Source organism: Protomyctophum bolini (assembly GCF_963924005.1).
Source record: "Protomyctophum bolini genome assembly, chromosome: 9".
NCBI classification, from domain to species: Eukaryota; Metazoa; Chordata; class Actinopteri; order Myctophiformes; family Myctophidae; genus Protomyctophum; species Protomyctophum bolini.
The window spans coordinates 24025778-24038663 of record NC_137870.1 but is presented as its reverse complement, the minus strand read 5'-3'; the positions used below and the strand labels follow the sequence as shown (position 1 = coordinate 24038663).

At 41.8% G+C, this 12886-nt stretch overlaps 1 protein-coding gene across 1 annotated transcript in view; it reads right to left on the bottom strand.

Annotated features, from left to right (window-relative positions):
- Positions 1-1204: 1204 nt before the first annotated feature.
- Positions 1205-12886, bottom strand: part of sipa1l3 (signal-induced proliferation-associated 1 like 3) — a 78372-nt gene continuing 66690 nt past the window's right edge. The window contains 10 exon segments of the mRNA XM_080772490.1: positions 1205-4740; positions 4923-5004; positions 5576-5702; positions 7427-7576; positions 7851-8025; positions 8162-8327; positions 9541-9768; positions 11455-11921; positions 12249-12352; positions 12758-12879. Coding sequence (XP_080628616.1) covers positions 4594-4740; positions 4923-5004; positions 5576-5702; positions 7427-7576; positions 7851-8025; positions 8162-8327; positions 9541-9768; positions 11455-11921; positions 12249-12352; positions 12758-12879 — 1768 coding nt within the window. The 3' untranslated portion in view covers positions 1205-4593.

Below are 12886 nucleotides of genomic sequence, written 5' to 3'. Positions count from 1 at the left end.
ATTGCGGAAATGGTAATTGCGGAAATTGCTCTTCACTTATAGCTATCTATTTTCAGGTAGATTGTTTTATTTTACTCAGCCATAACAATTTATTTTCTGTTAACCAACTTGCTGGCTGGCAGGCAGGCAGACAGACAGACAGCTACTCATGGAGAATTGGACAGGCAGTCAGACAGCTACTCATAGACAGGCAGACAGACAGCTACTCATGGAGAATTGGACAGACGGGCAGGCAGACAGCTACTCATGGACAATTGGACAGGCAGGAAGGCAGACAGCTACTCATAGACAGACAGACAGACAGCTACTCATGGACAATTGGACAGGCAGGAAGGCAGACAGCTACTCATAGACAGACAGACAGCTACTCATAGACAATTGGGCAGGCAGGCAGACAGCTACTCATAGACAGACAGACAGCTACTCATGGACAATTGGACAGACAGGAAGGCAGACAGCTACTCATAGACAGGCAGACAGACAGCTACTCATGGACAATTAGGCAGGCAGGCAGACAGCTACTCATGGACAATTAGGCAGGCAGGCAGACAGCTACTCAGACAGGCAGACAGACAGCTACTCATGGACAATTGGACAGGCAGGCAGACAGACAGCTACTCATAGACAGGCAGGCAGACAGCTACTCATAGACAGGCAGACAGTAAGACAGCTACTCATTGACAGACAGACAAATAACTACTCATGGACAGACAGACAGGGAGGCAGGCAGGCAGGCAAAGAGCTACTCATGTTATGTTATTATGTTATTATAACAGCTACTCATGTTATGTGCAATAATTTGTGCAGTTATGGAAACAGCTCTTTGTGTTTATGCAAGAAAATGTAACACATTTATTTATTTACATATTGTGTGCATGCACATTGTACTTTGATACATTTTGCGAAAATAAAGCAATTGAAAGAGAGAAGTTATCAAGTATCATTAATGTCGTAATTTTATCTACTGGCCCCTGTCCCCTTGCCATTTTTGTAATGTGGCCCACAGGTAAATCTATTTGGGTATCCCTGCTTTAAGGTACGGCCATGCCAGCAATGGTAGGAAAAAATATATTAATCCTATTTGGTTTCGGACCAGAATTTCCCTTTCATCCCTATGTTCTTGGGGAAAACGAGGCATCAAAATGGTCATTTCCATGTTTCTCATTCATGTAGTTTTTGCATTTGCAGAATGAGAGAAAATAGCCATTCTGAAAGATGATTTAATTTCTTATGAAAACATAATTTACATTTTTAAATGTACACATTGATATAACATCCCCAAATAAAACAAGGTTAGACAAAGTTTGTCTGCATTATGCACCCCTGCCACATGCAGAAAGCACTGAACGCAAAGAAAAGCCGGAAATAAAAATGCATAATCATACAAATCAGCTTTGTACAAGGATCAAAAAATTGTATACACAAATAAAATAGTACCCTCTCATTTTCACTATTTTACCAGTTTGCAAAAGTGGCCAATGTATTTAGAAATAAATTATCAAAATAGTAAACATCTAAAAAACAAGAATATACATTACCATTTACCTTAATGCATTACTGTTTGATTTGTGCAAGTGCAACATCAGTGCACCAAGCTATGCTCACATACTGTGTATACTGTACTTAAAATTATATATATTTATAGAAACAGTTCTTGAAGGAAAGAAAAAAAAACCTCCACATGCAAATAAACTTAATTAAGACATTGCAGATAAGTTGGATAACAGCTACTAGCACTAAACTGTATGGTTCAACCCCAATTTGGGATTCGTATGAATTTTGACGAATTTTGGTATGTCATGTTTGATTTGGAGTAGACATCTTTAGCTAATCCCAAACCTGGGGAAAAAAATGGTCCACCCCCACGGGGCATCATGTCATGATCCAAAAATGTACTGAAAGCCAGAAATTTCAAATATTTTACTTATGCTTTGCAAGTAACGCTAGACACACGCTGTGCTGTGGGATCCATTCTGATCCCTTGGTGGTTCAGGTAAAAAAGTATCAAGCTGACGCTCGTATGCAATGATGCTAATTGATTACATCATCCAAGACAAAATAAATGATGAAGAGGTACAGAGCAGACACAGTGTTTCTATGGGCAAAATACCAGAAAAATAGGCGTGAAGAGAGTAGAAATTGAATGGCAGTTACACATAGCAGTGTATAATTGTCTTGTCCATGATCAGAAACAAAACAGTAATATTGTACTTGTGCCATCTCACAGCAATTGAACTAGACAAGTATGGAAGAGGGTCATCTACACTACAGTATGTAAGGAACCTGAGTGACTTTTGGAGGGGAGAGAATAAACAGTTCCAGTCAGATCAGGGAAGGCGTCTAGTGAAAAAGCATTTACAAGGCAGGAGTTCACGACTTAGTTCAGTAAATCCATGTCTAAAACGGAATAAGTTGGGGTCAGATACATCCATTCACTCACATTGCTGGAAGCAAGACATTTCCTCCATGCAGTACCAAATGAAGATTCAAACAGCCCTGGATAGACAAAACACTTCTTTAGGAAAAATAGATATCGTAGAGAATTGGAATCAAGCGAGCCAGCAGTATAAATAGATTATTTAGTTCCTTTCATTCCTGCTTATGTTTTGTGTTCATTCGTTCATCACAGGAAAGGATTTGCAAACCAGACATGACAGACTCATACTCATATGCCTCTCTCTCTCTCACACACGCACGGACTCACGCACGCTCGCGCACACACATGGTTTTCTGATAAGACACAAGAGCTACAGTGTTGTACAGTGAGTTACATGTGCAATACATGTCTATTTTCCATATGCACAACTGACTATTGTACTTAGGAGCTTTGCTTAAAAATGTGACACTATTAATTCCATGACTATGTAAAGAATAATGAGATCATAAGAAACAAGGTACAAATCATAGTCCAGGGGCCTCATTCATAGAAAGGTTATTGGATTTATACTGTGTCCTTCAAATAATTTCTCATGATATATACTGTACTTGCACCTGATTCATAGAAAAATATTATTTTGCCCCCTTTCTCCCAATTGAGTACCGGTAAGTCTGTCAATTCCCAAGTATCCTTGTACTGTAGTCTGTAGACCATTGTTGCTGTGGACCATACTATCCTAGGGAGGGTGTAGGCATTAGGCAAGCACCTCCGTTACACGTGACTTCCCAGTTCATCATCTTCCCCCTGACCAACCTGTAGGAGTTGGTAGTGCAGCAACAGAAAACGCCCTCCCTGCTTCTCTTTCCTCCCATGAACATGGGACACCTCACCAATGCACCAATGGAATATTTGACCTAGTCTTCACGGTGGTGGGCAGGTACTTTACCCCATGCGGCACCTGAGTGCCCAATTCATGATCTTAAGATTTGTATTCATTTCTTATATTTCTTTAAATAGATATTTTATAAATGAGGCCCCAGTACTATTCACATGTCATGAGATGAACCTACAATGTTAGAGAAGGTAAATTCAAAACAATGCACTATATTTTAATTTGTGCCATTGACTTCACAGTCACTGAACTTGATGATGGCTTGTTTCACATCTATGGGCCATAGTTTAAAAACACAGCCCATACTTTTAACGTTACAGCAAGCTAGTTTGCTTATAGCTCAAGTATCTTATACCTGTTCATCACACACACACACACACACACACACACACACACACACACACACACACACACACACACACACACACACACACACACACACACACACACACACACACACCTCGTCTAAGAGTGCTGTGTTGTGCAACAATACAGTTGTCTGAGTATTTGCTGTACCTCCATGACTTACACACATACCTCTAATACAACAATCAGTACAATAAAGATAATGTTGATATTAGAGTATTGTACCACGTGGGCATATAACTACAGTACCATGTCTTTAGACCTTGAAAATCCATGACTCCTAGTGCAGTCGGACAAATGCAATCTTAGTCTCTTTTATCTATATATATATCCTTTTTTTTTTTTGGCTAATTGGCTTCAACAGTATTAGGCCTCTCCAGGTGCTGTAGTAGTACTGGTAATTTATTAAAATCTTCTCTGATGTCCGCTGGCTTCACTGATGTCGGAATAAGTTATTTCAGACTTCTGTTTAGAAAAATAAAATGTCAGGCTCAAGGAACAAATACAGAGAGACTGGGGGACAATGATGCTCTGGGTGGTGTGCAGGCCAGGTGATCATTATGTGTATTTATAAAATATTCTTTAGTTCTCTCTCCAGTTTAAGGCAGTCCAGTCAAAGGTGAGTGGAGGAACAGTCTGTGGGCCATTGTTGTGTGTTGGGTATCACAGGTACAGTTGGGCACAGGGGTACAGGCTTTAGTTTAGATACTATTGGTCCGACTGTCATTAGACACAATCTACCTCAAACCCTAAACTTCGACCGCATGTCCGACCGTTGTTTCCCCATGTCGGTCCGTTGGTGTGTCTAATCTGTGTGTCCATCCCGGGCACAGGGCTTCAGAAGACTTATCAACGAGACCAAAAAAGGAATCCTCCATCAGGCTGCATCACATGCACTTCTGTGGGCATCGGTCACTCCAGTCCCAACACCACTTCATGTACTGAATGATTCACAACGTCACTTCCTCTCTGGTTGATTATTGGTAAAAAGTTGGCTGAACTTCCGGAGCTGCTCACTTGCTGAAAGACTCTCCTCCTGCAGGCGATGGTTGTTCTCCCTGAGGTTGGCCATCTCCGCTAGCAGCACAACCTTGTCCTTCTTCTCCTGGAAGGAAGTAGAGGGCAAAGGAAAACAAGAAAACAAAGTAAGGTGTCTGGTTTTCTCATAGCTGAACAATTAATCTTCAAAAAAGAAAACCATGAGCAAGTACTGCTTGAAACCGAATGTGAATTCATACACTATGATTCATACAGTTGTCGACTATTGTAGAAAGATTAATTTCTCACTTTTTCCAGGTCAGTGTTCAGCTGTTGCAGCATTACCTCCAGGTGGTAGAGACGCCCTGAAAGATCGTTAGGGACCTCATCACTGAAAACATACAAGCACGCACATATGTACAGTATGAGCACACACACACACACACACACACACACACACACACACACACACACACACACACACACACACACACACACACACACACACACACACATTAATTCAATGTGCTCAACAAGGCCTTGCACTGTTCCTCTGTTATAACAGTTTCCATTCAGCAAGCCATTTCTGGGTATAGGCTGGCAGGCCAGGATGCAGACACTAAATGCCTCAATACAAGGGTTAAACACATGCTCACAGGTCAAGGCCAAATTGTTTGGCTGACAAATCATTGTTGTACCTGTGATGTACGGACAGATTTAGCAATAATTATGTTTTGGGACATGCACAAGGCACAAGCACAACTTTCTTGTTGAACACAAGTCAACTTTAGACAGTACTGCAACTAACCACAAGGTGGCAACATTGATGCAGCAGAACACCATGAGGCAGGCAAGGAAACAAAACCATTTCAACCATTTTTGCCTGTAATGCCAACTCCCTTGTGTCCAATTAAGTGGACTTCAGCTGCCTGAAGTGCATTAGCAATATTGTAATGACTTACCCACTGAAGGTGGGGGTGGTGCGTGGGGTCTGCGGTGTCTGGAATTGGACTGGACTGATAACTGGCCTCATGTCTGGACCTTCAACCTGTGGCTCATTCAGTGAAAACAGGGATACTGCTCTTTGAACTGGAACACACACACACACACACACACACACACACACACACACACACACACACACACACACACACACACACACACAGTTACTTTCACAAAGCTTCTTCAGGCCCTGTCGTTTATTTAAAAATAATTCTGGTGTCCCTTGAGCAATAAGCCTAATTACACAATAAGGTGCTGCCTAGTTTGTCTCAGCAGCAATGAAGCAAGGCCCTAGAAAGATCACAATCACATGTTGATCTGTTGTTCTGGCCTTCTGTGAAGGACTTTGTGGTTGCGGGGGCAGGATACACTAGGGACGGAGGGATGGTGGGGGGGCATCTGCTGGGCATAGAAAATAGCCCAGATCCCGCGCTCTTTCCCAGGAGTGTCGTGTGACACAAGCATAGAGGGTATGACATGACTTATATTAACCACAAAACCCACACAATGCATTCAGCAGTTAACATGGCATATCATTGCCGTCTGGCAGAAACCTATTATCTCCAGATTAGACTTTTTTTCATAGATGAATGCCCTTTGTCATGAATAGCCAATCTACAAGCTCAAAACAATATGCTATTTCTGCAAAAATAAATTAATTCTGAAAAGTAACAGTTTTGGACATATGAGGTATCCACCCGACAGCAACAATATCAAATCCTCAAGGGGTTTTGATAATGAGATACAGGGTTTTAAGGTGTTGTTTTGTGAGAATTAAAGTGAATGTAACCGATCCCAACACTGAGAGCCTTCATGAAAGGTTTCTTTGATCACAGAAAGATCATTTTACAGATAGTGGAACGTGTTTGTCTTCTTTATGCCCAACCACTGCAATGTATATATATATATATATATATATATAAGAAAAAGTTTGGATAATTCTTGTACCGTGAAGGTTGGCAGTGTGCAGCTAATTGAAATTGATTGTATGTACAGACAGCTACAGGTTAACTTCGTTGATCGTGTATAATCACTTTTGACTTTTTTCCTATTTTTTTTCTATTTTTTTCTATTTTTCTATTTTTTTCCCCTATTTGCTTCCCTTATTTATTTCCCTATTTTTTTCCCTATTATTTTCCCCTATTTCTTTTTCCTATTTTTTTTCTTATTTTTTTCTTATTATTATTTCTCATTTCTTATATCTTTATCGGATATGGTTTTACAACCAATCGCTTAACTACACAGAGCAGGTTGGTAAAACATTTACTGAGAGAGAGAGAGAGAGAGCGAGAGAGATACCATTGCTGTTTAATTTCTTAGACAGCAATGGTGACTATTTGGAATGGAAGAGGAACTGGTTGAAACTTTGGGAGCTTGCATTGATAATAGTCAATAGTATTCTAGTTGTAGTGTCCTCCATTCATGTCTGTTAAACAAATCGACAACAGAATCAAGTAGTAAGGAAGAATTTTAAAAAACTGTTGATCGTGTATAATCAGACTTTTTTCCCTATTTTTTCCACCCATTTTCTTTTTCCTATTTTTTTTCTTATTTTTTTCTTATTATTATTTCTCATTTCTCATTTGATCAGTCAAGTTAGTTTTTCTTGGTTCCTGCGATTGACCACTAAAATTGAGAGAGAGAACCAAAAACAATGCATGTGAAAACCCAAATCATAACATTAGCGTGATGAGAAAGTTTAAATTACATCCATGTCTACATTGCTTCCACTTGTACATTACTTTTACTTCCACTTGTATTTTATATTCGTTTTACATTACTTATAGTTGTCTGAGTTCCCCAACACTCACCTTCAAAGGCTTTAGCTGCACTGACCAGACTGGACCACTCCAGGCCACAGGCTGTATCTGGAAGGGGCATCAGCCCTGGGTCCAGCCTTCGCAAAGGGGGAACCTTGTCCCTCACCTCTGTAAGGGACAGCTCAGACGCCGACAGAGGGACTGAGAGAGAGAGAGAGTACAGTAATTAGATGGTGCATGCTATATTAAACAGTTATAATTAACAAAGAGATGCATTTGCAACTACATACAGAATAGTTGTAATTCATCTTGGCAATACTGGGCAAGATGACAAAAAAAGGTTCTTGGCTCCACTAAGAATGACCTTTGGCAGACTAATGTTCATAATGAATGAAGCCTCAATCTCGGCAGCGAATATTCATCATGAATCTCTATTTCTTATAACCATGAACCAACAGTGCATTTCTCAACCCACCTTTCTTGTTCTGCATGTGGTTTGCAGACAGAGCGTGTCGTCGTGTGGGCAGAGTGCAGGTGAAAAGCACGTCGTTGGCCGTGCTCTGATTCTCAGAAGTTGCAAAGCTGGCATCCCTGCGCCCGCTGCACAAGGACTCATCAGAGAATGTACGCTGCAAGGTGCGTCTGGGGGACTGTGGTACGGAGAGAGTGAGACGAGTGAGTGGACAGTTGAGTCTTGAGTGTACATTTCCTGATCAGAGAAAATGGTTTGTTCATATTTCAATACAATTCTTTTACAATTCATTGTGTTTTGTGCTCCCTCCTCACCGTATCTCTTTGTGTTGGCATGTCTCCGGGGTTGTCCATGATGATCAGCTTCTTCAGGTCATCTTCAATAGTGCTCTTGTATGTCCGCCGCGGAGACCGCAGGTCCCGTAGGGATGCCCGGAGACGAGGCTGCCCAAACACATTCTTACAATTCAGGTCCACCTGCCTGAAGATACAAAACATGACAGTGAGGCATTATGAGTTTATGACAGACTTGTGAAGCGCCCATGTGGTTCCATGTGGTTCCTCCTATGTTTGTTCTTAATCCATCATCTCTGTTATTCTTAATTACTAGTAGATTAATGTTTTATTATACTGTATATCATGGGTTTTCAACCAACCGGTGGTCGGCGGATCCCTGGTATTGCAGGTGATCCCTGGCCATGCATTCAGATCTTTTTGTCTGTATAAAAGTATTGTTCCTTTATTTATTATTATGCTACTCTTGTTTCTCGTTTGCATGTCAATAATAATATTTTGAGAGAGGACTTGGGGTGTCCTGTTTGGTCCAGGGAAAAAATACTTTTCTAAATATTTGATGCATTCAAATGTGGCTTTGTGTCTGGGTAGCTCAGTCGGTAGAGCACTCGCATTTCGACCGCAAGGTCATGGATTCCATCCTGTACGGCTTGATTTAATTGGTTTAATACTAATCAAACAAAGATTTTAATTAACTTGTAGCTCATACAATACTCTAAAAGTGTTACATGCTTGTTCTGAAAAAAAAAGAAAAGAAAAGAAAAGCAAAAGCATTTCTCAGACTGGATTTATGTGTATGTGTAACTGACATGTCACTAGGGCGCTTTCACACCGGGACTGTTTGGTTAGTTTAAAACGAACCATGGTCCGCTTACCCCTCTGTTCATCTGTTGCTCTTATTTGACTTATAAAATAATTATTAAGAATTAATGCAATAGCAAGTTGTTGCTGTCGTTCCATGTTGCTGCTATCTTCTCTCTCTGTGTGACTGAAGGTTGTGCCCAAAAATGGTAGACTTTCCCCTCATGTTCTTTTTTTCACCATTTGGTTTGCTTATCATGTACACGTGTCATTTGTTTACATATTTGGTTCGCTTTACAAAGTCCTGTGTGAACACTAAACAGACCAAAATCAAAATGCTAATATTTGGTCCTTGGTCTGGACCTTCTAAGTGAACTTTGGGTGTGAAAGCTACACTGACCCCTAACCCTAATTGACATTGTTTTACTTTTTGTGTGATGTTTTGATTTCCATTCATTTCTAAATACTTCTGCCACGCTATTGTAATTCTTGTAATCAACAATAGAGAGTTGAAATCATGGTTAAATGGCAATAATAGTTCCACAGAAAGTGCTGCACTGAAAATGACTATAACTTAAACTCTTTAACGTCCAACTCACTTCTTGGTGCTGTTGCCATCAGAGCTGGATGTTGTGGTGTTTGAAGGTGATGTGCCGTTATCTTCAGGTTGCCAGGCATTCTGTCTGCTCTTGCCATAAAAGGACTTCGGGGCAGAGCTGGAGAGAGGGGTGGTGGAGAGATGAGCAGAGGTGGGTGTGGTGGAGGTGCGGACAGGCCGTGTTTTCTCAGCCACAGGGGTCTTGTAACCCTGGGGAGTATAGCAGGCCCTGAGAGGGGGTGCACGCGCACACACACACACACACACACACACACACACACACACACACACACACACACACACACACACACACACACACACAGTGACTCTGGTCAATACGAAGTCTCAACCTGCTTATTCTCATCCAAACATATCAAGTTATAACTGCTGTATTGGTAACTACCAGACAGCATGGGCATAGGAATTATAAATAAATCTCACATTGTTTCAAACATTGAAACTGACTTAACCGTTTGTCCGCCAGGATTAATTAATCATTAATTCACCTCGTACTGCCATTTCCCCCCGTTCACCCCTTATTTTGAAGAGCTAAAACCCACAACCGAATTTTACAAATGTTACTACATATGTGTGTGTTGTCGCATCCACTTCCAGTCTAGCAATAGGCGACGAGAAAGAAAGGCTGAACGCGAGGATTACAGCACGTCGGTTATGGGCCATGGAATAAACCTTGTTTTGACCAGAAATGCCATCTGGGACAAGAAATTGGAGATAAAGGCGATAGAAAGAAACAGATAGTGGGCACGGATGCATGCACAGTTCAAGATGGGGCACGCCATTGCTGTTGACAACATCAAGTAGCATCACGACTCAGTCGATCAAAAGCCCTATAAAAGACCAATTGGTGTAGATGGCGCTGGGTCCGATTCATTGAAATGACACAGGTCTACGCCAAAGGCACAGAAAATCTCCCAGGAAAGAATCAGATTAATTATCGAGGACATTTGAACTGTGGTATTCGGTCATTTTCCATGACTTTTCCATGACTTGAAATTTGCATTAAAACGTTCTCAAGATTTTCCAAAATGTGTGCAAACCGTGATACATGCTCAGTTAGTTACCTCTTCCAATTTCTACGATATTAACAAGTGTTATTTTGTTGCTCATTATAATTTACTATTATGACAGAAAGATGATTTGTTGATTTTGCAACCACTCATTTGTTTACCTAGCTGTATCTTACAGCACTTTCCATCAACAAGACAGCAGAACAACTCAAATTGCTTTACCATGTTGTTAACAGCCAAACTGTAACAAATGACCAAGAAGCACCACACCAACTGGTGACACCAGCACAGTTCAAATGGAAACAAGAAATATCTACTGAAACATCCAACTATCATGGTATCTCAGCATCAGCAATGCATACATGTGCAACACTGAATGCATCAATCCGGATCTTCAGACAATCCTCAAACTATTTACTTCCACATTATTTTCCAAAGCACAAATTGTATCATACCTGTATTTATTCATCGGTCTCCTATAGTGTCTAATTTACAGCTCTAGAATATTCCACTGTGCAGTGATAGTCTTGTCCCAGCCTGCAAGGATACACTATGATGAGTGAGGTGATGACACCGTGAATCTAAACACGCAATCCTTTAATCCTACAGAGCACGGGATCAGACCACAGTGTGTGTGTGTTTCAAGAATGAGTGTACATTTATGATGGGGGAAGGGTCATAAAAAGCCCACCAGTACAGCAGCTGGTCTGTATGTTCCAGAAGGATTTAGGCAATAGGATGAGTAACTAAAGCTCCAGCTTTACATTATTTTACATGGTTTCTCCTTTCTGTCATTAATTTAAATGGTGTTGTTGAAGAGGTATTGTAGGATTGAGTCTGTATAATATAGAGCCACACCCCTACAATACTAGTAGTCCTTCTCCTACCTGGGTTTGAATGAATCCATTTTATCAGCACTGGAGCCGGGCGGCGGAAACGTCTTGGTCCGGTATCCTTTGGTGTGATTGGTCGAGGCAGGTATGATGGGCGACGACTCCCGCCTCCTCACTTCCGCTCCGCCACTCCGCCCTGCAGGCAGTTCCTGGAGGCCGGCGTAAGACGCAGAGCAGTGTGCGGGCTTGTGCGACTGGTTGTTGGGAGTGGTGGCATGACGACTGTGGCCGTAGTGGGTCACGGGTGCGTCGATGCCACTGTCGCTCGATCCCCCCTTGTTGAGGTGGTCCGCGTCGGGCTCTGTGGGGTCGCCATGGCAACCGCCACCGCCACTACCACCACCACCTCCTCCTCGTTCTCCTCCGGGCCCTCCGTCAAACCAGCGCTCGTCGCTGTGGCTGCTGGAGGCGTTGCTGGAAAGGGTGTTACTGCTGGAGTGACTGGAGTACTGCGTCTCGCCCTGCACACACACACACACACACACAAAATGAAGGACAGATAATTAATGCCGACTTTAATCTGCTCTCCTCCTCCTCCTCACCGACTCACACTTGTTGTTGTACCTTTAAATCCAGGAACCAATTTTTTATACATTTTATATATATATATATATATATATATATATATATATATATATATATATATAAATATAAATAAAAGAGTCAACTAAACGTTGACGCAAATGTAACAGTTGGTAGAAATGCAGTGTGTGATTATACAGTGTGTATAAGACATTAGAGCCACTGGATACTGGGAGGTCAGAGGATAGAGCAGAGATTTGTCTAACCTTTGAGTGTCTGTTTGGAGAATCCTTCCCTGGGACGTCCTGTCTGGCAGGTCTCCTCTGTCCCCCTCCTCGAGACGATGATACTGGAACATGCCAGAGGGGCTCTAGAAAAACACACACACACACACACACACACACACACACACACACACACACACACACACACACACACACACACACACACACACAGGATTAAAGCAAATCACATTCTACATTCCATGGTATGCAAAGAGGATTAACACTTAGAACACTTTAACATGCACAAAAGCATGAAACCTAGTACAGTACACTAATTACATTTGGTGTTAGGCGATAAAGTGGTGGAGAAGTCATGGCTAAAGCTACTAAGGAACAACTACACACTCTGATGTTATCTAGATTGCAAAATAAATTGTGAAAATGTACCGAAGACAAATTGGAGGTGTGTGTGTGTGTGTGTGTGTGTGTGTGTGTGTGTGTGTGTGTGTGTGTGTGTATGTGCGCGTGCGTGTGTGTGTGTGTGTGTGTACCTGTTTTACAGCGCTCCATGGTGCTCTCCTGGCTGGTGAAACCTGAGGACTCTCCACTGGAAGTGATGTCCACGTTGAGGTGCGCCTCATAGGCCACCAGGGGGCGCTGCCCTGGACCATACCTTCACA